The sequence below is a fragment of the Tachypleus tridentatus genome, chromosome 1 (assembly GCF_004210375.1).
Source record: "Tachypleus tridentatus isolate NWPU-2018 chromosome 1, ASM421037v1, whole genome shotgun sequence".
Lineage (NCBI taxonomy): Eukaryota > Metazoa > Arthropoda > Merostomata > Xiphosura > Limulidae > Tachypleus > Tachypleus tridentatus.
The window spans coordinates 131,551,607-131,579,109 of NC_134825.1; the positions used below are offsets into that span (position 1 = coordinate 131,551,607).

Here is a 27,503-nt window from a genome sequence, read left to right on the forward strand (position 1 = left end):
ATTTCATTTTCACTATATAAACACACACAAATTATTCCTTGAAACAACTTTTTCACAGTAATACAAAACTAAAAATATGATTTACTCCATTATATGCAATACAAATATTAAAATTATAGACATATTTACCAATCAGTATAGTCTCACCTGCAGTAGACTATTATTAGCAAAATACTGAAAACAAGAAGATTTAATCCAAAACACATAGAAATGTAAAATGTCCCTGCAGGTTGTCTGGTCTACACCTCCCCCCATATATCTATATTACAAATTAAAAACAACTTCATTTTCTAACAACTGGGACACCTTGTCCTTTAATATTTACCCAGGAAAACTGTGGAGCTTGAAGGAGAAACCACAAATCATTTCACTCCAACACAGCTATTTTATCTTATATCAATTAAACTATAATCCCTCACTACTGGCTCAGTGGATTACACCAGCCTTGTGATCTCAAAATAACCATCAGTTTCCACACTATAGCTTTTAAAATGCTTTGCACATTTTCAAGAAATTTGGCAAGCTTTCAGCAATACAAAGCTTTAGTACACAAAAATCAATTTCTTAATTGTTACTAAATATTTGTCCATAAGTATAGAGTGTTGACTGCTCCAAGTGCAAAGTGATTTTCAAGTTAAAATCACTTCATCTGAACACTAAAATCTCTGATGTGTAACCTCTACAACATCCCAAATAAATATGAAACTGTTTTCTCAGTAAAAGATATTTTACAGGAATCTTTGAATAACAGGGAAGGTTGAGGATTTTATTAAATATTTCTTTATAAAACTAAGAACTTAAAACTTGTATAACATTAAAATTTAATTTATTGAATATATTTTGGTGTCAAGTTTACATGTATACATTGATAATAGTTTAAATTTTGAATGTAATTCTAAAAAAGTTATGACATTCAGACTTTGACCTACTTGTACCAAGAAGGTTGAAAATAGCTAATATTAACCCCAACACAGACTAACCTAGGTTAAAAAAATGTAATAAATATTATAACTGGACAGTTGAAGAAATTTGCTAAGCAATTAATTTTTGGGCTCACTAACTCTTTCACTATTAAAATAGCAGGATTCACAATGTATCAGAATCAATTCATGATGATTGTTATTCTTACATTTTGCCCACAATGCCAACAACATTCCGAAGGGAGAACCTCATAACAAAAGTATATTTGAAATTAGACTAATCATTGAAAAACTGATTACAAAACTTTCTCAGCTGTACAAACCAAGAAAAGAATTGTCTCTGGATGAGCAAACCATTGCATTCAAAGGGAAAGTACCATGAAAAAGCACAACACTAAAAAATTAGAAAAATTGAGATCAGGCATTTATGTTAAGTGATGCAGCTACAGGATATGCCCTCAATTGACAGTTATAATGTGCAAGAAAGGAGAATAATGTTTGTTTGTCTCTTTTTTAATTTCAAATAAAGCTACACAAGAGCTATCTGCACAAACTGTCCCTACTTTAGTATTGTAAGACTAGAGGAAAGGCTAGTCCTTACCACCCACTGCCAACTCTTGGGCTATTTTTTTTTTTACCAACAAATAATGTGATTGACCATCACTTTATAATGTCCCCATGGATGAGAGACCAAGCATGTTTGGCAGAATGAGAATTCAATCCTGCAACCCTCATATTGCATGTAGAAATCCCTAATCACCTGGTAATGCCTGCCCATGAAAACTATGATGACAATCCTGATGTAGGTACTAAACACAATGTTGTGCACCCTCATCTGACATTGCAAGGAGAAGAGTCATGAACTACACACCGACAGCTACTACACATGCCTTGCCATTGCTAATAAACTTGCTGACTGAAATGCAGGAATTTGTATACTGTAAATGTGAACATAAGAGGAATGCCTGTGGAACTAAAGCCTGCTAATTCACCCGTTAAGGATGGGGGGGACCTTGTTTTTATATGGCAAAGGAAATTGTCAGCTTGTACCTGGCACAATATCAGAAACTTCATCTGCTTTAAACAATACACATTAAAGACTTAAAAAAACAGATCTGGTTGAAAGACATGTGTCATTGATTTTAGGACAATGACAAAATCTGTGTGGAAAGATACAGTAATCACACAGGAGGAGTTGACAGAACTGATCAGAAGGAAAATATAACTGTTCTCTCACAGATCAGGGAAATAGTACAGCAAAGTGTTGAATTGTCACATTATTTACAATGGTACTGTGGACAGCCAACTCCTTTTTCTAAAGAATTTCAACATAAACTGATATTCATTTATTACTTTAACTTAGAGAAAGATCACATAATCCTCAGGAAAAGTTTAAAGGCTGAGTTTTCAACAACGAAATTTAACTCTAAGATTTCCAATGACATCATTAAGACAGAGATATCAGTTATATCATTCCCAAACAGCAGCATATTGAATATCTCAAAAGACAGTCAGAGAGACACACTGCCATGACAAACTTATTTCCAAAGAGTATTATTACTAGTATTTTGTTTGCATAATTTCTAACATAGGCTAGGGCTAATAAACAGTAAACTATGCCCAAATTAAAGGACAGCCATGGTAATAAACCATAAATCATGCATTGTTACACACTGCATTGCACAACTTCCTAGTTTTAATTTAGGTAACACCACATGCAGCAAACTAATGTAATAGGCCTAACCCTGTGATTAATTTTCACAAAATATATAGAGCCAAATTACTGACATATCCTATTTCCCTATTACAGAATGTTATCAACATTTAATGATGAAAGTAAAATTTCCAATTTCTAGCACATAGCCACTAAAGAAAAATATTTTAAAGTATTCTTCCTTTTAATCCTATAGTTATGGGTATCCTTTACTATGCATGAAATAAGATTTTAGTGTCTTACATTTTAAAATTTTTATTAAACTATTTTTTCTATGTTATATCAATTAGTAAGGCATAAAAACCTTAGCTAATAATGCATATTTTTAAAAGTAAGTTTTACATTAATTTTACAAGGCAACATTCTTACAAAATCTCGAATTTCTTCTAGAGTGAGATTTTCTCTAGGCATCTACATTTCTACATCTTATCCACAAGCCATACCTCAGCAAAATAAAGACATGAGGTTTTTATTTTATATTCTACTTTGTTAATATTAGTAACTGGAGTTCCTAATTTGTACAAGTATAGGCTTATTATTTTAACATCACAAACATCTAATTTTCAACACTACTGCATTCAACATACCACTTGACTCACCAAGATCTATACTTAGATGTGTTCTTTCAATATTTACTTTTAAATTAAGAAATTAACTCATATACAACATTAAAGTTTGAACTATAATCTACAATTTGATTCAAAACTTATTGATATAAATCATAACAGTAATCCAATATAATTTTGAAGGCAAATCAACAAACAATGATATTGCCTTTGACCCATGATCTGTTACAAAAGGGTTAAATAGTAAAAATTTGACTTAGTAGTTTGAAAGTGAGTATTCATCACAGACAACAAATTACTCATTTTTCATCACACAAACCAATAGCACTCCTGATGACAGCAAAAAATTTGAGCCTTGTTCCAAAAACAAATAGGTTTAATATTTACAGGAGGCAACTTGAACCAATTTCATTATTAATTTGTTCTTCCACAGTTGTGAAAACATCTCTCGGAATTGAATACTCAAAGACTGACATCCTACATGAAAGTTATATATTTAAAAATGGTTGGTATGGGTAGAGAAGGCACTAATAGTACCTTTTCTAGCGATACCAACCATTTTTAAATATACAATTTTCTCTACAAGTGGGTTTACTCATCATCACGGATAATGACATCCTACAACTTATGGCAGAAATGAACAAATACCTAAAAAAGTAAAGGTTTGATTAATTTTTCCTTAAACATGGATGTGCAAGGAAAAATTTAAAGGACCAACCACCTTTTGTTATACTATTCTCTCCAAAACAGCCTTCTCTTCAGAAATTACCTTAAATTTGTATAGAATATCAGTGCCTGAACCAGTAAAATTTAGAGAAATATTACCTTGAGAACCATAAACACTGACCCCTAAGATACAAGACAAATTTTTTTGCCATCTCAGTATTATAACTGTAACATGACTGGCCAAACTAAATATTTTATTATTTTAAGTAAAACTGAAAATGGTTTCTCTACTTACATTGTAATAGATTTCATCAACAACTTCATGGTAGGTTTTCAATTGATAAAGGTTTACTTTGAAGTAATGAGAAGAAAGTATATTTGTTAGAATCAAATTATTCAAATTCATTGTTTTTTCATTACCCCAAACTGGAAGAATGTTATTTTTTTTATCTGTTGATCCAGATGACATGTTTTCGTGATGTATGTATTGGTAACTGAAAAATAAAATAAAAAAATAAATATATATACATAATTACTTTACTGTTCACTTTGAATAAAATAACTGCTTTAATGGGCAAATTTTACAATACTTAGAGGCAATTTAAAGGTACACAATTTCTCAAATCACCTTTGAGAAATATTACTAAAATCATTATTATTTTGATGTGATAGTAACATTTTAAAAACTTGTGTGAATATTTCAACTGACCTGCATTAATTGCTTAGAACAACTAAACTTGACAAAATATTAAAAATACAAGTTCTAAAACCACTTCTGGAAAATTGAATAGAGCATTTTTTACAAACACCCACAAAAAAAAACTTGTTTGCATTAGGAGGGAGAAACATAGTTACTGTATTTATATAGATATACACTGTGCTGTTAGCTTAATGTGGACCATATTATAATACATCAGTAGTTATTTTCATAGCTCTAACTCAAACCAATGTTAACTTGTTCAAGCTGAACTATATTCTATGGACTTAATTTGTCCAGATTTTAAAAATACTTCAATATCTACTGTTGAATTGCCCTATAGTTTTCATTAAAATAATCTACTTACTTATACTGATAACTTGTTCTGAATGGTACAAAAATTATTACATACAAAAATCAGAAAAATGCTATCAATATTTCAGAACTAGTTGTCTGAAACAGACTTTTCATAACACAATATTATTTTTAATAACCAAAAATTTCCTCTAAAGTGTTCAGTATTAATGAAACAACAAAAAACTGTTAAAGTTCTATATTTATTATAAATTCAATAAATAAGCATTAATTGCTATATTCAGAAGGATTAAATAATCATGTAAACTAAATTCTGACTAATTCTTTATTAGCAATATAAACCCATGGAATAATTTATTAAAATGTCAGTCTGCATTTATAAACAAGCATACAACCCATTGTAACGGTTAGATCTAGCTTTACCAGTAGAGTAAGTATATCACTTACACACGCCTGTTCAGTGCAACAGCCCACAATACAATTGCCTTTGGTATTTCAGGAAATATTGAAATACATCCCTAACGCAAATATAAAATTATATAAACATATATAACTGGAAGTTATAAACTAACCTTAACATCGAAGACTGGCAACAGTTCAAATTTAAAACTTTTATTTAACAGTAAAGCTGTAAGTGGTAAGTTCATACAATTTGCAAATTTGTACAATTTATACTAATCATAGTCTCATATCATCAGGAATAGTATAAACAAAAATAATACTAATAACATAACTTGAACATTATAATGTAAATGATATTACACCACCTTTTCAATTCATGGTTTCAAAGGCATAGAAAAATAATGAAACTTAAATTTAGCAAGCCAAATTATGGGTGCGAGAACGATTTAGTGCATTAGGCCTACAGTACATAACCGCGCCTGCGCTTTCGAATTTTAAAATGTCTAGGCTTAATGATACTGCTGTTAAGCCTACAATAAATCAGTCACAGCAAATCAAAAGGTAAGATTCGGATAAACATGCTAGTTTAATCAATTCCAAATATGTCTTAACCTACCTCCTTTATATATCACTTCCTTATAAATGGTACCTACGTGAACTCCACATATATTAGTAACGAAAGAAATATAAATTTATAGTAATTTATGTTTAAAGCAATTGTATCTAATTTTTACCATACACGAACATGAGCCAAGGAATGTTTCCCCATCCGCTTCGTATCACAAGAAAAATACAACGAACAAAGTTTGAGAGCTCGTGATTGGCCAAAAACTACTTGTTTGCTCCCCCTATGTAAACCATATATATTTATATTTATTTTAAATATATTTGACAATAAAATTCGAAAACTACCTTTACTCTCCAGGTAACTTAAAAAAAAAAGATTACTAGGTAAATATAGTTTAGATTATTAAATAGTTTTTTATTTGATTGTTTATTTGTTTTAAAGCAAAGCGACATTGTGCTATTTGATTTATCCAGCGCGTAAAATTAAACCCCGTATTATAGTGTTGTAAGAAATTTGTTTGTTTTTTGAATTTCGTACAAAGCTACTCGAGGGCTATCTGTGCTAGCCGTCCCTAATTTAGTAGTGTAAGACTAGAAGGAAGGCAGCTAGTCATCACCACCCACCGCCAACTCTTGGGCTACTCTTTTACCAACGAATAGTGGGATTGATAGTACATTATAACGCCCCCATGGCTGAAAGGGCGAGCATGTTTGGCGCGACTGGCGTTCTAAGAGAAAATGAAAATTGGTAAACTTACCGTGCTCCCATACAGGGTTATCAATTTAACGTAAAGGTAATTTTTATTCTATCTTTATTGTTAAAATGTCTAGATCCTTCCATGATACATTAAATGTTCAAAAAACACAAAATTATTTTAAATAGTAATTGAATCAATGATAAAAATTACTTGTCAGTCAAAACAAATTCTTTATGAATATATATATAGCTTCTTTTTAAAAATCCTATACTTTACAATAGGTGAATGTATGTAAGCACAGCCAAGCCATTTCGGACGATCTGTTTGTCCAAGTAGAATCGACTTCCTGATTTTAGTGTTCTAAATCTGTGGACTTGCCGCTGTCCTCCGATGGATAAAAATATAACAAAGTTATATTTGCTGTATCTCCAGATATAGCATTATTTGATACGGGCAAATTGGAAAAATTCTAAAATGAAAAAAAAGAAGATAGCGTATGACGTAATTTATTATAGAATTATACATACATTACCAACAACAGTAAAGTTCAGAAAAGAAACTATCTATAAATTACCACAGCTTTGATATACAAAACAAGTATTTTAATAAGAGCAGTGATTCAACTGTAAATTCGCTAGAACATCTGATTACAAAACAAAATTACCTTAATTTTTCTCAGTTAGTGCGTACAAAATTTAGTAGAATTATTTTAATAACCACTCAGATCGTTAAATATACAGATGTTTTTTTCTCTCGGCAACCATATTTCTAATAACTGTATACATCACGTGGTATTTTCTAAGTACAATTATGGAAGTGTAATATGAGAATCAATGCACAAGAAATTTCAAATTATTTATCATGTGAATTGAGGTAAATTTTGAATACCAATCACGTGTCTAATCCTTCCATTTTTAGGAGTTTAATGTAAAAGAAACAAAAGTAATATCAGAACTGGGTGAGTGTTAAACTTCTTTCACAGATTCAGTTACATGTACTCTTGTATAAATTTGTAATAAGCTTTTGAAGAATATGATAATATTGTTAAACTTTCAGGCACTCAAAAATAATTCATTAATCAGTTTAAAGAAATAACACAGTATATCAAATTATCAGTTATAATCCACATTTCTTGCTCAAGCATTTTTTGAAGCATTATTTATAATGCTTTCATTATTTTTTCTAGTGGTCCTTCTTCCTTCACGAGTTGAATTACTTCACCACTTTTCACCTGGGTTAACCATTTCATAAACCAAAAGAGCCATGTATGTTGTTTGATACTACCTGTTAATTTCATCATCTCTTTCAAGCAACTTCTTTGGTATCTATCTTTTGTGATTTAAAAAAAACAAACATATTTTACACTTTTTCTGACTGCTTCATAAACCATACTTGTTTCTCCTCTTCCATTCCGTAAAACAAAACATTTGGAGTCAAAAATTAAAAAAAGATATATCTCCTTGTTTCACTCTTGTATCCCAGTTTTCTTCTTTAAATTCCACATTGCATTGATGATACTTTAAGACTTTTTACTTTACTGCTTAATGTGTTCCATGTGATTTTTTTGTTGAAATTAAACTCCTAAGTACTAATATCTGTTAACCATTTACACAGACCAATCCTTGTACATCTATTTATTTTCTTTATTAAGCTCCCTTCTTATATGAAATACAGTCATCAATTTTTCCAGATTAATAACCAAATAATTTCTTTCCATATTTTTTCAAAAACTTTAGTCACTTCTCCCTTTATTATTTCCATGGTCAGCCAGTCCAATGTCATCCATGAATTTATATCAACTATTTTTTCATTTCTAATAACAGTTCCCCCAACATTCCTCACATTCCATTCACTGGGCTTAGTGGGCATCCTTGTCTCACTTGTTTTGAATTTTAAAACTTATCTGACTGTTCTCTTGATGAAATGATAATGTTCCTGTTTCTAGTTTCCTGTACATTCTAACTCTAATCAAAATCCAATTTTTTTTTCACAGCTTTCTATTGGTTTTATTTAAAGCTGTTTTAAAGTCAATAAGCCATGTATTTAGTCTTCTTCCCATTCTACTTAGCTTATTTGTGATTAACATATTTAACATCAAAATGTTGTCTCTTGTTGCAAAATTCTTCCTGAATCCAGTTTGGGTCTTCTTAATTAGCCTTCCTTTTTTGAGCCAGTCCACAAGTCTTGTAGTCATCATGTTGGCCAACATCTTATACATAATGTTAACTAATATGATTCCTTTATAATTCTTTGGGTTGTCCTTCTCATCAATCATGTAACTGGACAAATTAGTCTATCTTTCCAAATGTTAGGGCAGATCCCGGTGAAAAATTGCAAAAAATCTCTCATTTCTTGCATAAGTGCTTTATAAAATCTGTTAATTTCCAAGTTTTCACCTGGATATTTGCATCTACAGTTTAATTGCCTTAGTAAGTTCTTCTTGTTTAAGTTCAGCATCCAGTCCATTATTTTCAAATTGTAACACTTCCTGTTGGAGTTCTTGCCATTTGTCTCTTCTCCTTCTAATAATTGTATAGTGTTTGCTATCCTTTTTGTTTTCTTTATTCCTTTCCAAATCTTTTCTTTCTTCTGATTTGCATTTCTCAGCATCTCTTCCCGAGATTTCTTTTTGCTATAATATAGTGGGTTCTGACTAAATGGAATGCAGCTAGTCAACTTTACTCCACCACCTACGCTACAAGATTTATTGCTAATCTTATAATGTTTCTGTTAATGATAACTGAAAAATATAACTTTAAGAGTATGTACATTTATTCCCAATTTAATCATGTGAAGTACTTAAAAAATAAAAAGAGACAAAAACACAGCAGGTATATACATGATCCATATAATAACGTAATATGGCTTTTTGAACATAAAAGAATAAAGAATCTACATATGAAATAGCATCAAATCATCCTGCATTTCACATATATGTACTAATAAATTAAGAAAAAAAGTTCAATAACTAGAAATTTTAGAAGTATTAAAGTGTATAGTGTTTGTATGTTTTTTGTTTGTTTGTCTTAGAGCAATATCACATTGGGCTATCTGCTGTGTTCACTGTGGGAAATCAAACCCCCGGATTTTAGCATTGTAAATCTGCAAATTTATACTTGTCCCATCAGGAAACATGTTTATAGAGATTAAATGTGTTTAACTAGTCTATAAACGTTTCATCTTTCATAGGATGCATTTTACTTGAATATGTTCTGTAGTTTTTCTATAAAAAATAACACAAAGCCATTATAAAGGCATCTTAAACTATTTTTATACATATTCTGCAATATTTATTTATTGAATTTTTAGGAATTGCCTGCCCAAACAATAGTGCAAAAAATTAGTGAAGTGTATTACTATCAGTTGATTTTCTTGGATGTTAACATCATAATGAAGAGAATTTTAAGAAACACTAAACAAATACTTCAAATTATTGAGAAGTTTTCTTGTTTCACCTATGTAATTAAGTTTACATCACAGTTGAATGTAAGAGAAATAATATATAAAAAGTAATAACCAATAGGATATATTTAAGTTATTGCTGTACAAAATTGTCTTTTTCTTAACTATGCTTGTACTTGTATTTTAAAATATGTTCTGTAATTTTAAATTTAAAAAAATTTAACAGTTCTTTTGTAAAAAAATATAAAAATGTTTGCCATCTCTTCTGGAAAGCTTTATTTAGTATTCCAACTTTTAAACTATTTTACAGGCTTTTTAAATAAAATATATTAATTTTAAAACACAGTGATTGAATTATAACATACATGCACACCTGCTGCATTCAGAAAAGTTTTCCCAAACAGCACTTGTAATTTGAAGTTGCAATATTTAAATTTTTTGTTTTGAAAATAATAGAAAACAAATGATGATTAGTTTTTTGTTCTTTCTACTCATATACAAGTGTAGATTAATTTCACTTAAATTTATTTACCTTGGAATTAGATATAAATTCACTAAATGTATACAAAAAATCACCACTAATCCTTATTTCTTGTGCTACAATTATCAGTTTGATAAACAGAAATCAAGAAATTTATATAGCATAAAGTAAACATTATTTAGTGAAATGCTAATTTGTTCCTAAAGCATAATTTGCAGATGAAGACACTACATTTGTATTATAATAAAATAAATAACATACAACTGTAAACCAACAGGTGTTTCTTCAGATACTTTATTGAAATCCCAAGTGTATATGAACAATTTTCCTTTCTAGGGAAACACACTCAAAAGGCTAGATCCTAGCAAAGCATTTGCCATTAACACTGGTAGTACCACTCGTACTACTAAGATTTTGGGTTGAAGAAAACCATTACGTGGTACAAAACATTCTGAACATCAATAAAAAAATTTGCAAACCAATGCACCTAATGATATTGCCACTGCAAGTATTTCCCTAGGATGAAATAATTTCCCAGAAACTATATTTCCCAGTTGTCTACCAACCAGATAAGAAAAAACATGTACTTTCATATAAAAAGTGACATGTCAAAAGTATCCATTCTGGAACATTTAGCTACTATATTGTTGTCAGTTGTTTGACACAGATAAAGTTAAATCGTCCCAATGTGAACGTAGATAAAGAAAAGGAAACCTTCATGGAAAGTCTCTGAACATATGGTTATCCCACAAGGTCTGACAAACTATGACCCTCAAATAAATCCAGAAGGCCTTATAATCTCTGACCCTCAGATCACCCAACAAAATATAACAATTAACGACCCTAAGGTCTGTTCATAAAACTTCTGATGCTCAGATCATCCCAGATGTGAAGCAACTAGCAGCATTTACATCACTCCAAAATTGCCAACATTTGAACTTCAGAACATTCCACAATTCTGAAGAACTCTTAAACCTTTAATTCACTTCTCAACATCTAAAAAACTCCAAATCTTTTATCAAAAAATTGTTGTCATTAAAAGAGATTTTTTTTACTTTGGTCACCACATAAAAGCTGACGGTTTCAGAATAACCCAATTTTTGAAATACTATACTCTTGAATTATCTTACAAGATGTGATATTTCTTTAACCTCAGTTTCATAACACAAAACTATTTAATCACTTCACATGGTCTTAAAAATTTCTTCTATAAATTTGTAGCTCTCTCTCTCTCCTCCTTTTTTTTTTTTTTGAGGATACTTCCAGAGAAAATATATCAAGCTTGCAATACTATTATTCACCAATATTACAAACACATTTACAGGAACCAAACATTAAAATCTTTCCGAATAGCTAGTAATTAGTTTTGCAACAGATGTTCCGATTAACGTATCTATACTAACATTTCTTGCTTGTCTTAAACAATTCAATAGTTAGATTTTAATTTCTAAATTTATCATCATTATATAGTAATAAACATTACTTGGACAGTATATTTAATCCTGAACACAGATACTGATGCATTTCCATTGTACAAAAAAAGGTAAGTAACATAAATGTTAAAAAAGCACACTAGAACAGAATAAGCAAGCTACTGTAAGAGATTGAAACAACAAAGACAGTGCTTACAAATTTGGTAAAAATCCACATAAAGCATGGAGGAGTTTTTAAACATATACATCCATTTCAAATTACAACTGCTACAGAATTCTTAAAAACATAACAATATTGTAAAAACAGGTTAACTGATTTGGATCATTTACCAATACAGAACTAAAAATTTTGGTCATGTTTAATCAAGTTACAAATTCTCTTTACTACAATTCTGCATAATTTTAGCATAATATCTTAGAACCAACTCATCAATAACATAAATTCTGATACCTGTAAGTGAACTGATACCACCTCTTCAGCTACCATTTAATCAAACAATGTTTAAATTTTGTTCTGATTCTTACTACAATGTGCACATTAAATTGAGGTATTTGCTTACAATTTTTGTATAAATCCCCAAAGTTTAGTTTCAGTTGTATATAAACTAAATGCACTTCTCTTTTCAAAACTGTCAATAACAAGCATCACAGATATCTTGAAAGTTAAATTTACTTCAAGAAAAACTATTTACATATTAAACGAATGTTATTTAGAATGTCAGTAATAAACTTATGTAACTCTTTCACCTCAAAAAACTCAAATGTATTCCATAAACAGTCCCCTGATTTGTTACTCGATCTTAATGGTTTAAAATTATATTTAAAAAAAACAACCGAGTTCTTCATTCTGTGACTTTTTAGACATTTCTAAGATTACTCTAAGTTGCACATAGCAGTTATTAGTTTGAAATAAGTCTACACTAAGATATTTTAGAGCAATCTTTAATGCAAATTCCTTCAGACATATTTTTAAGTTTATCAGTACATAAAAACCTTTGAATGACAAGTAAAGAAAAAAAAAGTGCAGCCACTCAATCATAACTATTTATTTAAATATATTTAAAAGTATATTTATGGTTCAAAATATTTACAGTAGATTCACTGTCAAATCTGTTAATCCTCTGCTCTATATGAGCATTAAGCTACATTTTGTAATTAAAAAATGATACTTTTTTGATATTCAACACTGCAATTACACTTGAAATATTCTAATCAATGTCACTATAATGCATCCACAAAGATGACATAAGTGTGTTATGTAATTTGTCACCAGAACCTTATAGTTAACATACAGAGGGAAAAGAAACCAATTATTATGAGATAAATTACAACTGTAGAGACTAGTCAACATTTCCATACAGAAAGACAGGTGAAGTCACATAGTGACTGGTTCAAATTTATGCCACATGGCACTGAAGAGCAGTATTAAGAAAAGGATAAATCAGCTACTGCATGGGTAATAGTGGCCATAATTTTTTGTCAATATTACAAAAAGTAAAAACTAAATTTCAATTTCACTTACCATAGTATAACAAGATGCACACTGTAAGAGATATTAAATTTTGGTGCAAAGTTACATTATTAGAAAAACTGTTAATAATGCTTGACATTACTTTTACCATTTATACAAAACTGTTAAAACACAGAATTATGTAACTATTCCTTTTCAAGTTACTGTTAATGTTTACACAATGCTGCAACAAAAGCTTTGGTATACAAAGCTGAAATAATGTTCATGATTTTGTGTCTTAGTTTTGTGAGAGTTTAGCATCTTGTAAACATTGGAAAATGTTATATTTTTGTAAAATTCATTGTTATTGTTTATATGAAATTAAGAAAATGTTACAGTTCATGTCAGATTTACATTAAGCTGATATTGCAGCACATAGTGTAACATTAAATTTAAAGTAAATCTGCTTTAAGGTTACCATTTACAAGTGCAATTCTGTCCAAAATAACTTTTATGTGAAAAAGAGATGAAGAAAACAATAGTAATTTGTTTAAAGTCCATACAAAGTTCTTCACACCAAATTTTACTTCAAGGTTACAACAGGTTTTCACAATTCTAGAATCATCATTATGAGATCAGTTTGTACTTGAACAATGGTCATGATCTGAAAAAACAAAAAAAACAAACAATAGAAGTATGATGCTTAATCTTATTTAATGATTGTTCTTGTTTTCAGCAAAGTAAAGCACTTAGGTTGATATGTACATAAACATAATCCATATAACATCAGGTTTTCTGTTTAAAATAAATATACATACCCAACTATCACTTAAGAACAATGAAGAAAAAACAGATGCATATAATGTATTCTTTGACTACTGAAATCAATACACATTTTCATATGATATTCTACAGCTAACAACATTTTACACTAAATAAAACCTTAAATTATGAACAGTACCTGCATTCTTAATTTAATTTAATCAATTACACCATAAAATAACATAATAATTGCTTTTTACTCATACTGCAAACCTGTTTCATAATAATCATGCTAAAATTATTTGGACAAAAAACATATGAATATAAATTAATTCTTAATATTCCTGGGAATGGTAATAAAAAAAAAAAGTAAACTTACAAGAAATTTACTGAAATCTCAAACTATGATGCTGTGTTGAATAATTATTTAATATTATTTTCTAATACCAATATTCTCTTGTATCAGGGTTCTAATAGCTTTTAGCTTAACTATTATATTTATTTGAGCTAGATACAATTTGCTATAATCTCTTATTTAATTTTATACTTTTATTTTAACTGTTACTAATTCTCCAGTAATTTCTAAACATGTGCAAAAGCAATGCACTTTGACAGTTACAGTACTTTCAGTTTGTGTAGTGACTGAAAAATGTAGAACAGTTACAATTTAGAATGTATTGATTAACAGAATAATAAACTGTTATAGTACCAAGTTTATTTCTGCCAACGTTAAATATCATCACTGACACAGAACATCACTGAACATTTGAGAGCAGATGGAAGTGAATTTCCATTATACTATACTTTGAAGAAGTGGTTTACAAATGGGAGAAAAATGAATTTTTTTTTCTGAGAAATAAATTAGGATATATAACATTCTCAATGTGTGCATTTGTGGAAATCCTGCTAAATACTACCAAAATAATGTAGAAACTTGTATTTAGCACTACTTTAAATATTACAATAAGTAAGCTCTATTTTTATCAAGACTTCTTGAACATGTATTTTTCTAACATCATGAATAATTAAGCTTAGTTATATTTCAAGTTATTAATTTTTTATTATTTTTTTAAAATTTACAGAATTGACTGAATGATGAGAAATCATTTTCAATAGTGAAGAAAAACAACTTCAGATTATTTTTTTTAAACTTTCCCAATGTTTTGGTTTACATCATTTTCAAGTCTTTTGACACTATAGGTTTTATAATCTGTGATACTGAAAAACAAATAAGCTGAAACATTGAGTAGAATATAAACAAAACAAAAAACATTTAAAGTTATTTGTTGTCTTCATTAAAAATGATTTTAAATTGAGCTTTAACTTTACAAAAGAGAAAGCAAACCAGATCATTTGCATGTTTTGCAAACTGATTTTAGTATGTATGAATATTTATACACGTTTCAGAAAACTTATAAATGGAATTAATTTAGAAAGCAATTTCATCAGCAATAGAAAACAAAATTACACATCAAGAGAGAGAGGTGGAAAATACCAGAAAATAACTAAAAGTCAGAGAAAATTTATGCGTGTATGTGTTTGTGATTTCATTCTAGAATAATTTATCTGTTGTGCTACCATTATTACCTTATTAACTCAAGCTTTTACTACCATAATGGAGGTTGGAATACCAACTTCTTATCACCTCCATATGTTTGACTTTTTTCTTATTTATTTTCACTTCTTTTCTACTCAGAGCAGAATGTTCTGACAACTGTTTACAAGCAGTTATGGGTGATATAGATGTGGGATGTTTTAGGCTTCAACTTTGCGTAAAGGTAAAATAAAACAAAACTATATAAAGATCCTAATTTATTAAAAATGTTACAAATAAATGATCTTGAGAAATGCTACAAGTGCTAAACAAATACAAAATCCATGGAATTACTGAACATCATACAAAACCTACTTATCACTCAGTGTGAGGGTTGATATATATATATATAATGAGGAAATATACTAAATACGATGGAAACTTTGATATTTAAATTTTAAGTTTGATGTATTAATATTATATAGTTTAAAAAACTTAGGCAGTTCAAAATGTTGTAATATATGAAAATATTTACTCAAAATTAGACAGGTGGTTGTGCAACAAGCATCTCGACGTGGTTCAACTGCCATACTTCAGCGTGTTTCTCATTGGTGGGCAGTTACAGGCACTTGCTACAAAAACAACAAACTGCTCCGTGATTTCCCCAATAATTCTCAAACCTTCCGTGACCCCCCGAGAAACTTCAAACGACCCCCAGGTTAAGAATCACTGGCTTAGGGTCATTGTCTTGCTGGAAGATCCAACGATGCCCAAGCCGCAAGTTCTGAGCATCATTCTTGTTATAAGTGCCTAATATATTAACATATTCTTCTTTTTTCATGATTCCATTGACGTGGTGAAGGCTGCCTACACCAGAAGAGCTGAAGCAACCTCATAGCATGATTGAGCCACCTCCGTGTTTAATTGTAAAGATGGTGTTCTTTGGAAGATTTCGTTCCCCCTTCTTACGGAAAATATTGCAAACATCATTGTGGCTGAAAAGCTTGATTTTAGTCTCATCTGACCAAAGAATACTCTTCCAATAGGTAAATGGTTTATCTACATGCATTCTTGCATACCTCAGTCGTGCTTCTAAATGAACAGGCTTTAAATATGGAGTTCTACGAGGATGGCATGCTTTGAACCCAGAAGAGCGTAACATGTTCGTAACTGTAGAGGTGCTTACTTCAACCCCAGTTTCCCTTACCAGTTTCTGTATGTCATTATGTGTTAAACAAGGGTTCCTACTAACTTCTTTGAGAACCTTCCTCTTGAATCTCTCTGGAATTTTGATGGGGTGTCCAGAACAAGTGAGGTTAGCAGTTGATCCTGTAAGCTTACATTTGGCAATTATGCTTTGAACAGTAGATTTTGTCACATTAAGTTGTGTAGCAATACCGGCAAGAGACACACGAGACTTGTATTTTACAATAATTCGGTTTTTTTAAATCACTGCATAGTTGTTTCTTGTTTGTCATGATGACCAAGCAGATAATGACAGAGATGGCGCTAAATTGCCGGAAGTACATTTTTGCTGGCTAAATTCCAATAATTATGAACCCAGTGTCTAGTTCTGGAATTGTATAATGTACTTTATTTGCCAAACTAAACAAAATTTTTACGGGAATATCAGTTTTTTCACACGTTCTGAAATGTACGAACACTTTCTGCTCCTCCCATTTTTGGTTATTTGTTTATAAACAGTTTATTTGTCATTTAATTTACATAAAAATGTATGTAGATGTGTGTTATAATATTTATAATACATTGTACGTCTATTAGCTTAATTGTGATACTTTTTAAGTTATGAGCAAAAAACTACTCGGGGACGCCAGGGGTACTAACACTTTCTGTTGTAACTGTATAATGTATAATAATGGAAATGTGACTATAATACAAAATACTAATCCATTAAAACTTAGCCAAGACAGGAAACACTAAAAGTCAGTTTTATTATATTGATATGTAACAAGTGCACATGCATCACATCAATGCAAGTTATGTATAGTTAGGTAGGCATGACTGGAAGGTCAATATAATAAAAAATAATAAATATATAGCATTGTGAGACTTAAGCTACTTACACTAAACACTTGTATTTTTGTGTTTTAACATGTAGTCATTCTAGCATAAAAAAGCATAATTGACCTTTATTTCTTAATGATGGTTACAAGGTTGGTCAGGTGACAGACCCCACATAGAAAATAACAAAATATAAAGTTTTACTGAAAACAAACATTTGAAATGTATTTAGAAGGTTTTAGAGTTAATACAAGTAATATTTGAGATTTTTGGGATAAACAATACTTTTCTTTTTTAATCATAACATGAAATTACTTTGCACTCAGATTAGTAATAAAACAAGTTTATTATCACAAAAAAATCTTTGGTAAAAATAATTCATTAAAAATCTGATTTTTTTAAATACAAAATACTTGTAAACTTTCTTAAAAGTCTACCAAATTTTATGAAGATACACTTGCTGTATTAAAAGTTATACTGCAAATACATTGTTAATAGTTCTCATGTTTAATTATATACTGTCTACAATCAATAGAACTTAAATGATGTATTGTAACACATTATGTTCTGAATGGATGTGCAACAGTTCTCATGGAAACTACGATGGCAAGCTTCAATAAATTTGCAATGGATGTTGTTGCATAGTTAAAAAAGCTAGAAACATTTTGAGAGTTAGGGAAAATTATCTGCTTTTTGCATGTTATTAATGTATATTATTTGGCACATTATTTAAATAAATAATTATTTAATGCACTACTACCATTAGTATACAACATGTAGACTTAAATGTCTGCAGCAAAAAAAAAAGAAGAATGGGTAAGTAACTTATTGTTTTTCATGTTTATTCTTTATTATTATAAAAGCAACTAAAATATAAATATAGCAACCTTTTGTGGTTAGGTAAGATTATATTAGATAAAATAATAATATAATAAAATATTCTTTAAGAGATATGCAAGCAAGCAACATGTAGGTAATGTGATTAAATAGTGCAACTTGAACTAATGGTGTTCTGAGTGATTTATAATTTATTTTGGTGTGGATAGTAGTTAGACACCAATCCAGTTTTGAGATAAGGTAGTTAAAATAACAGATAAAATATATAGTTTACTGGGATAAAAACAGTTCAAAGGTAATTCGGAGGTTTTTGGGATTACACAAAAAAAATGAGATTTTAAGATGGAAAGTATTTTAATTTCAACAGGAAAATTATTTTACACATGGAATATTAAAACAAATACTACATACTATTTTAGTTTATCAAATACACTCTGCTAAAAAGTATGATTTTTTTGTTTGTGAAAGACTTGTAATGTTAACTGAAAGATTGCCAAATTTGGTGAAGATATACTTACTACATTGAGAGTTAGAAGTATTATATCTATAAAGACTAAATGAGTACAAAGAGGTCACATGGTCAATCAAATTGACTGAGCCCATGTTGACAGAGTTAAGCATGACACTAAATAAAATAATTAAATGTTTATATTGTTATTGTATCTGGATACAGTAAATTTACTTGTTAATGTATCACATATTTGTATCATTAATTTATCATTTGTGACCTCCATTACTTGAATATTCCATGCACAAGTACAATAAACAAAATTAGTTAAGCTAATATTACATGTGATCATAATTTTTAATAGTCTGACCACTGAATAATGGTTTTGCTTCTAACAAATTACAAGATATACATTTAGATAAAACAAAATGCTATCATCTTTTTTTGTATGTTTGTTAGATGATAATAACTTACCATCTGGTTTTGAACTGTCAGCAGCATTCCAACTGTTTTCTTCTTCTTCAAGCTGTTGCAACCACTGTTTTTCTATATCATTAAAATCCCCCTCCTCCTGAAAATTAGCATTGCAGTACATACAAGTGTTAACAAACATGTAGATATTACTTTAAATATTAAATCTGACTAATTATTTGTGTAGTTACAACCAATCATATAGCAAGTTACTTTGATACATCATGCTCAGTTAAGACACTTGCCACTTTAACTACTAGGTTTAAATGCTACATTTTTGTCCAAGCTTGCATTTCTTCATTATATGATAAGGATGTGGGTTATGGTGATTACTTCAATCAATTGCTTCTAATTCTTGTCTTTAATACTGAACTCACTCTAATAGTCACAACTAAAGCAAATGTGTCATGAGATATAACTTACTACTGAAACATTTGGGAAAACAAAGTTAACCATGCAATGTACATTACACAGTCAAAGAGCACATAAAATAGATAATTCAAAAGTCAATACTGAAAGACCCCCCCACCTCACATATGTGTAATTGTATATGTCATGCCCAGATTCATAATACACCTTATCTGTGAGACAGATGTTTACATGACATCGAGATAACTTCAAATGATAACAAGAGCAATTCTAAGTACAGCATGTGAATAAATACAGTTAAAAACACATGAACAGAAGTCAGCTGAAATGTTATCACCTACATATTTCTTTCATATGGTCTGTTGTTCTGAGGTTTAGCAATTAGTTTCAGAACTAAAAATCCTAAATCAGGTATACTATTAACATAGGCTGCTCACTGCTTATATTAAATCATTATTTACCAGTGTATGTAGACTAATAATTTCTGGTGCTAGTGAGTGATATACTATTTGTAGTGACCATTGTAACAAATAGTCTGAATATTTTTATTTTTACGTGTATCAAGGAATAGCATATATTTATATTATAAAATTCTGTATGTAACAAATTAAAATAAAGTAACTGAATAATAAAATAAACTTGCAGAACTTAAAACACGTTCTTTATGCTGTATCGTTTGTTCCACTGCCCACAGCTCTTCCTTCAATCGATGACTTTCTACAGTATCCTCCGGTGAACTGATCTAGTAAGAAAAAACAACAACAACAGCTATTTGTATCTATAAAGAACTATTTCAGAAGAAACGACATGAGAAAACTGTACTAGCAGTCTAATGTTACAAAAAAAACAACTAGAAAGGTATACCACTAATCATGTTGTAGAACTGAACAAAATGAAAGTGTATATCTGGAGAGCAAAACATAACATAGTATGGAAGAAAAATATACTTCAAACATTTACAGACATAGGTAACAAAAATACAAGTATATCATGATAATCATCTGATGTTTGAATTATCTTAGGAGAGAATACACAGATATCATGAAGTCTCACAAAATATTAATGTTAAGGTACATATTATGCAAAATTGTGTTATTAGAGGTAGTGATAACCAAAAACATCTGACTTAAATATCTGTCATAGCACTAAGTTCTACACACCTGATTAAAAACAAAATTTCAAGACTTTTCAAAGATTTTACAGCCCCAGAAATAACTTTGCATTATTGTTAAATTCAAATCTACTAACTTTGTTTCATTACTATTAAATGGATGCACTGCAAAAACATAGAAATTAATAACAGGACACCATACATAAACTCGATCAGAATCTATCCTAACGTGACATTACTTGAGTAGCTGTCCAGCAAGCAAACTGCACATAATCAACACAGCTACATGCAAAAATAATATTTAAGTTGACAAACAAACTGTTATGAAATGGAACCAGAGAAGCTAGAAATATATATTTAAGATGAAATTTAAGTGTTCATTATAAACAGCTTAGACAAGAAAAACCCTGGTTTTCAGTCTGGAAAAATTATATTTTAGAAGTAATCTATAAAGTACATTCAAACCCTAACAGTTAACTGTCTTTCATGAGAACTCCAAAATAAACCCTAACAGTTAACTGTCTTTCATGAGAACTCCAAAATATTACATTAATACTTCAGTGCTCTTAAGACAATATACAAATATTTCTTTAAAGTAAACACAATTCTTACAAACCTGAAACTTTTCCACAGTATTCTGTAACTGTTCCATTTCCTGAGTCCTAACTTGACATAGATTATGTGCAGCCAGTCTAGAAAATTCAAACACTATCTGTTGAAAACAATCATAAATTGTTAGAAAAAAATTAAAATATCTAACATTAATCTTTTAATGTCTAGACTTTATTTCACATTCTATTTTCTGGGATCTGTTTTAAAAAAAATACAGGCTCAAACAAAAGAAAAATATATGAAAGCACATAAAAAACTAAATATTTTGAAAAACAAACCTTGACTAAAATTAAGAAAAATAGGTACATCATTACTAAAAAAAATTCACATATTTACAAATATAAACATACATTTAACTCACTGAATATTATTACCCATTATTGCCAGATTAAAAATGTTTTCTTACACAAATTACACTTACATCTAATCAGCTTGGACATTTTCTACAAGGGCTGAATACTGAAATAAAATTGCTGTAAGAAGTGAGTAACAAATATTGCTTTAGGTGTTCAGACTAAAAAATAAATAAATAATAAGTTTGACTTGAATATTTATGTGTAATTAACTTTTGGTACATCTAGCACTTTTATTTCAGAAGAAATAAGCTGAAAATTTTTCAACTTCTGCAAAACAATTTATCATATCCTTTCAGTGTTTTGTAATTTTTTTCATTTCATAAAGATAATACTTTTAATTTCTAAATTTAAAAAAAATCTGAAACTCAACTTAAGAAAACTCTGATCATGCCAGGATTAAGGTTCAAATGAAACTACACAAAGTCACAACATTTAAAATGAATAATTAAATCATAAATGATGAACTCATCTATTTCATTAATCTATGAGTTCTCTTATTTTAAATCAATTTTTATGAAAATTTACAAAAAATACTGTAATTCACTTTTGACTCCCTAGCCAAGTTACAAAAAAAAGGAAGAAATATATATGCAAAAACGGCTCGTTTGGGTTGAGAAAATATTTTACATAGAAGAGCGAACAACGTTTCGACCTTCTTCGGTCATCGTCAGGTTCACAAAGAAAGAGGTAACTGACCGGAAGCTGACCACATGTTTGAAAGGGGTTGTGTAACTGAGTGTCGGAATGTAGAGGGCGGTGTTAGATGTTTGAATATACAATTTTATATTATTTATTTTATTATTTATTAATATAGGAATAAAGGCGTTCCTTTGTATTGGTCTATTTTGGGTTTAAGTTGTTGTATAAGTAAGGCTTCTTTAATTTTGCATTTGTTTATGTTTGTTTCTTTATTTAGTATTTGAGTGTTTTCTATGGTTATGTTGTGTTTATTTGACTTGCAGTGTTCGAAAACGTGTGAAGGTGACTTTTTATGTTCTTTGAATCTGGTTTCCATTTTTCTACTTGTTTCTCCAATATAGAAGTCGTGGCAGTTATCACATTGTATTTTATAAATAATGTTGATGTTGTGTTTGTCAGTGTAGTTTTTACGTAGTATAGACCTCAGTTTTGTGCCTGGTTTTTGAATAAATTTGGTATTAACTGGAATGTCATATTTTGTTACTAGTTTTTGCCAAATGTTGATTATTTGTCTGCTGATGTCAGGAATAAATGGTATACAGCAGTATATGGTTTCGTGATTTTTTTGATTCGTGAGATATGTTTACTTTAGTTGGTTGATTTTGCTTTCTGTCTAGGTGTGTGCGTATAATGTTTTGTACGATTTGTGGAGGAAACTTATTGATGTTGATGAAGTATTGTTTTATTTTGTCTAATTCGTCATTAATTTTATCTGGTGAGCATAGTTTTATGGCTGTGTTTATTTGGTTTCTTAGTGTGTTGAGTTTTTGTTTTGTTTCATGTGCTGAGTCCCAAGTAATGTATAGTCCAGCATGGGTGATTTTTCGGTGGATTTCTGTTTTGAATTGTGTGTCGGTTCTTGTAATTTTGAGGTTAAGAAATGATATTTGATTGCTTTCTTCCTGTTCACATGTGAAGTTAATGTTGGGATGTATAAAGTTAATGTGATTGAAAAAATTAAGTATGTGTTCTGTAGATTTGAATCCCGCAACCGTGTCATCTACATATCTGTACCAGTATAGTGGTGGATGTAATGCTTGTGTTTCAACTTGTGTCATAAAAATATTGGCTAGAACTGGTGATACTGGGTTGCCCATGCTTAGGCCATTTGTTTGTATATAGTTTTGGTTGTTGAACATGAAGTTTGTCTTTGTCGTGGTGAATTCTATGAGGGTTGCTAATTGGTTATTGGGAATGTCTATAGTTGGGTTAGGGTCTCGGATATAGAGTTCTAAGGCTATCTTGCATGCTTCAGTGGTTGGAACTTCTGTAAAGAGGGATATAACATCGAAACTGGCCATTAAGGCTTTATGATTAAGATGATTTAGATTAGACTTGAAATTCAAAGAGTCTTTGATGAATGAGCTTGCTGATGTTACATATTTGTAGAATGCCCATGCTATGTATTTACCAAGATTGTAATTAAACAATTCATATGTGGACATTATTGGTCGTAATGGACAATCTGGTTTATGAGGTTTGGGGATGCCGTATATTTGTGGTGTGCGTGAGTCGGTTTTACGTTCGCTCTTCTATGTAAAATATTTTCTCAACCCAAACGAGCCGTTTTTGCATATATATTTCTCTACAAGTGGGTTTTCTCAACATCACTGAAAAAGGAAGAAAAAAAACTTTGTTCTAGAGAAACAATAACAATAATGTGTGTGTGTGTGTGTATATATTATAAAAACAGTCTACGGTCTGTTTTACTTGGAACAAAGTCATTGGTGATGCAGTGATAGCAGTAACCTACTGGGTCTAAACTGTCTTTCACAGATAACTCCATGCAACTCTTGACATGTCATACTTTAAATATTTGTCTGTATGAAACTGCAAATTGTATGCATGTGCTAGATTCATTTCCAAGCAGCAGCAGTACAGATAAGATTTTTATTATTTGTTTCAGATCACTTTCTATACCTCAGTACCAGAGACATCTTTTGTAACTAGCTGTGTTGATAAATTTATTCCAAAAATTGCTCTTCTTCTGTATATTTTTTACTTTTTAAATTAGTTCTCTTAGCTGTTTGATTTGAACACCACAAAATAAATTTTCAAAACTGAAAAAAGTGACAAAATTCTGTCCTGAAAACAATGTAGTATTATACATCATTCAATATTTTAAAACTTTACCTTTCCATTGATTATAAATGATATAGTATAAAACACCAGAAAAATGTATTGGCAATATGTGAAAGAAGGGTTGTGACATGCAGGTGTGGCAAGTTGGTATGATTTTTCTAGTTTATGAGTCTGCAAACAATTATTGAAGGCTATACAAAATTAGACTGTCTTAGTGATACCTGTATTATAACGAGTAATTCACATTACTTTCCATACTTCAGAGGTCATAAATAAAATAGAGAAGGCAGAAGTCCTACAGAACAAATGTAATTTCTCACAATAGAAGCAATTGAGGATTTAAAAAAATATTTCCTTATAAAATTAAGAGCTTAAAACTTATATAATATTAAAAGTTGATTCATTAACTACATGTTGTTACCAAGTTTACTCACACAATTTGATAATAAAGTAGTTTATTCAAATTTTCAATGTAATTCTCTAAAAAGTCATGACATGCATGCACACTTTGACTCTGCTGTTGAATGTATTCATACCTCTTTCTGTCTCTCATACCCTAAAGTTTCTTCCTTGGTATTGACAAGTCAATTGCATTTAGTAAAAAAATTTACACATAAATTTATTACCGTCAGTGCAATTTAGTCAGAAGAAAAATTTTTAAATTTATTAGTTCAATGTATCAAACACTTAAAGTCAACAATCTGAAAACTGCCTGTAAAAGTATGATTTCAAATTAAGACTTCTTAATTTCTTAAAATTCTTTCATTTTCATTGGATTGTCATCAAAAGAGTGAGAACTGTGTCACATTTAGTCATCCAAGTTCTGATACAATCTACACTTTAAGTGAAAAGTGGTTCTTAAATAAACTACATATGAATTTTTTCCAGTAAATACTGACCTGTACCTCAAATAGTGTAATACATATTGTTCTGCAGATAATTCAGACAAAATACAGAAAACAACTGTTACAATTTAATTACCCAATATTGAAGGACTGTACTTACGTAGTGTGCAAGGTTGACAGAGGTTCACATTCCATGTTCAGTGGGACAACTATTGGGGAGGATTCCATTACTGCTCCCACTGGAACGAACTGTTCTGGTCCAGTAGGGATAAATGCAAAAGGTACAGCAAAACCTGCCAGATAAATGTGAATAAAAAAAATATAAAAAAAATGCACACACATGATTAGTAAAACATTAGGAAAGAAGTTTAAAAATTGGGAAACATTTACAATGGTTTAAGAACATGAAAATGTATTATACTGTGTCTCAAAGCTTCTCATTCTACTAATTTACTATTACAGATTACAGGACTGCACACAAGTTTTCATTTTAACGTATACCAAAATATAACTGAAAAAGAGATAATAGTAGCTCTGAATGGTGTATAATCTTAATTACATGAATTTTTATTTTACATTTTAAATTGTAAGGTTTGAAATTGTAATAGTTTTCAAAGATTAATTGAAAGAACATAGCACAATGAGCAAAAAAAAAAAAAATGTACTATGAAAAATTATACACATGTACACAAATAGAGAAAAAACTTTTCACTAGATTTAATCTATTTATCCAATGGCTTTATGACTCATTTAATGTATTTTTATAGGTTAATGAGAATGTAACTAATTATTGAAAATTCCATAACCAAGACATGCCAGCCATCAAGAGGTTAATTTAAAGCCTTGCTGCATTGTAAAAAATACAAGTAGTTTTCATTCAAAAAAATAAGTTTTTTCTTATGAATGGTAAAATGATCTTGCAGCCCTTGAGAGTGTCTGAGAGCCACACATAAGGTTAGTATAAAATTATAAAAATCCTATAACTCAAGTGCTTTTGAAAGAAGAATCTTTTTATTTACTGTTATAGGATTTTTATCATTTTATAACAAGGCTTCTTGAATCCACGTTTTTCTGATATCATAAACATAAGATTAGCTAAGAATGCTCACTAATGATGTAACTGCTTTGGAAAAAATAATTACCCAGTATCAACTTGATATCTATTGTATTTTCATGATGGAATCCATTAGGATTTAAGAAATTCTGTCTAAACCTCTGAAATGTTCAGATACACAAATTTGTTTTGATATATATTTTTCCATACTGACATTTATTTTGGATAAAGTAATAAAATTCAAACTGCTAATCAAAAATGAAAATTTTCCACCTGCCCCATTATAATTTTTATGTGCAAAGAAGAAATATTTAAGCTTCAAACCTACTCATATAAAATTTAACAACATAGAAACAAGCACTTCCCTACTTTTGATGATTGCTGAGAGTCACATTATTGGAATAAAACAGAAATAGTGTCATACACAGAAAAAATACATCAAATTAAGGCACATTCCAGTAATACACAGAAAGAACAAAAGTGATATGCCTCAAATACCAATGGAAAGGTATTGTCCATAACACATCTGAATCTACCAATTATATCCTGAAGTCAGATATGTGAAAATAGCTGGTTCAAATGAAACAAAAACACATTAACATAAAAGTAGTCCCCTAGTAACAATATGTACAACTTAACTCTCAAAGTTGGCATTTCAACCTTGATGATAGTTTCTCACTTGAATGAACAACATAATGAAACCTAAGATGACTAGGTTCATATTATGTATACATATAGATTAAACAGAAAAAAGAGGAAGGAAAATGGAATTTACCCTCTAATTTCACTAATTCAGAACATCACACAATCTTTTCCAAAACCAGCATACATCATTGAACAGGTTATCAGCTTTACACATGATCTTAAGTAACCACAAATACAACCTACTTTTTTCCCTTCTGGATACAAACCTTTGACTATCATTTCATACTTTATAAAGATTTTATTCAATAAACTAACCTCTATTTATGTATTTCTGTTGCATTGTGT

General features: G+C 29.8%; 2 protein-coding genes across 10 annotated transcripts in view; both read right to left on the minus strand.

Moving 5' to 3' along the window:
* Positions 1-6,131, minus strand: part of LOC143224043 (pre-mRNA-splicing factor 38B-like) — a 44,835-nt gene extending 38,704 nt beyond the window's left edge. The window contains exons 1-2 of one of the 4 annotated variants that reach the window (XM_076452508.1): positions 6,015-6,131; positions 4,162-4,360 (exon numbers count right to left, since the gene is read on the minus strand). In XM_076452508.1, coding sequence (XP_076308623.1) covers positions 4,162-4,360; positions 6,015-6,049 — 234 coding nt within the window. In that variant the 5' untranslated portion in view covers positions 6,050-6,131. Of the gene's footprint in view, positions 1-4,161; positions 4,361-5,896 lie in introns of all 4 variants that reach the window. The other 3 variants (XM_076452516.1, XM_076452524.1, XM_076452530.1) reach the window with 3 other exon arrangements.
* Positions 6,132-6,837: 706 nt separating this feature from the next.
* roq (RING finger and CCCH-type zinc finger domain-containing protein roquin) overlaps positions 6,838-27,503 on the minus strand; it is a 96,315-nt gene continuing 75,649 nt past the window's right edge. For 3 of the 6 annotated variants that reach the window (XM_076452468.1, XM_076452480.1, XM_076452498.1), the window contains 5 exons: positions 25,620-25,752; positions 21,482-21,557; positions 20,398-20,496; positions 19,389-19,485; positions 10,207-13,975 (listed from right to left, as the gene is read on the minus strand). In XM_076452468.1, coding sequence (XP_076308583.1) covers positions 13,947-13,975; positions 19,389-19,485; positions 20,398-20,496; positions 21,482-21,557; positions 25,620-25,752 — 434 coding nt within the window. In that variant the 3' untranslated portion in view covers positions 10,207-13,946. Of the gene's footprint in view, positions 7,015-10,206; positions 13,976-19,388; positions 19,486-20,397; positions 20,497-21,481; positions 21,578-21,898; positions 21,951-25,619; positions 25,753-27,503 lie in introns of those variants that run through there. The other 3 variants (XM_076452475.1, XM_076452485.1, XM_076452491.1) reach the window with 3 other exon arrangements.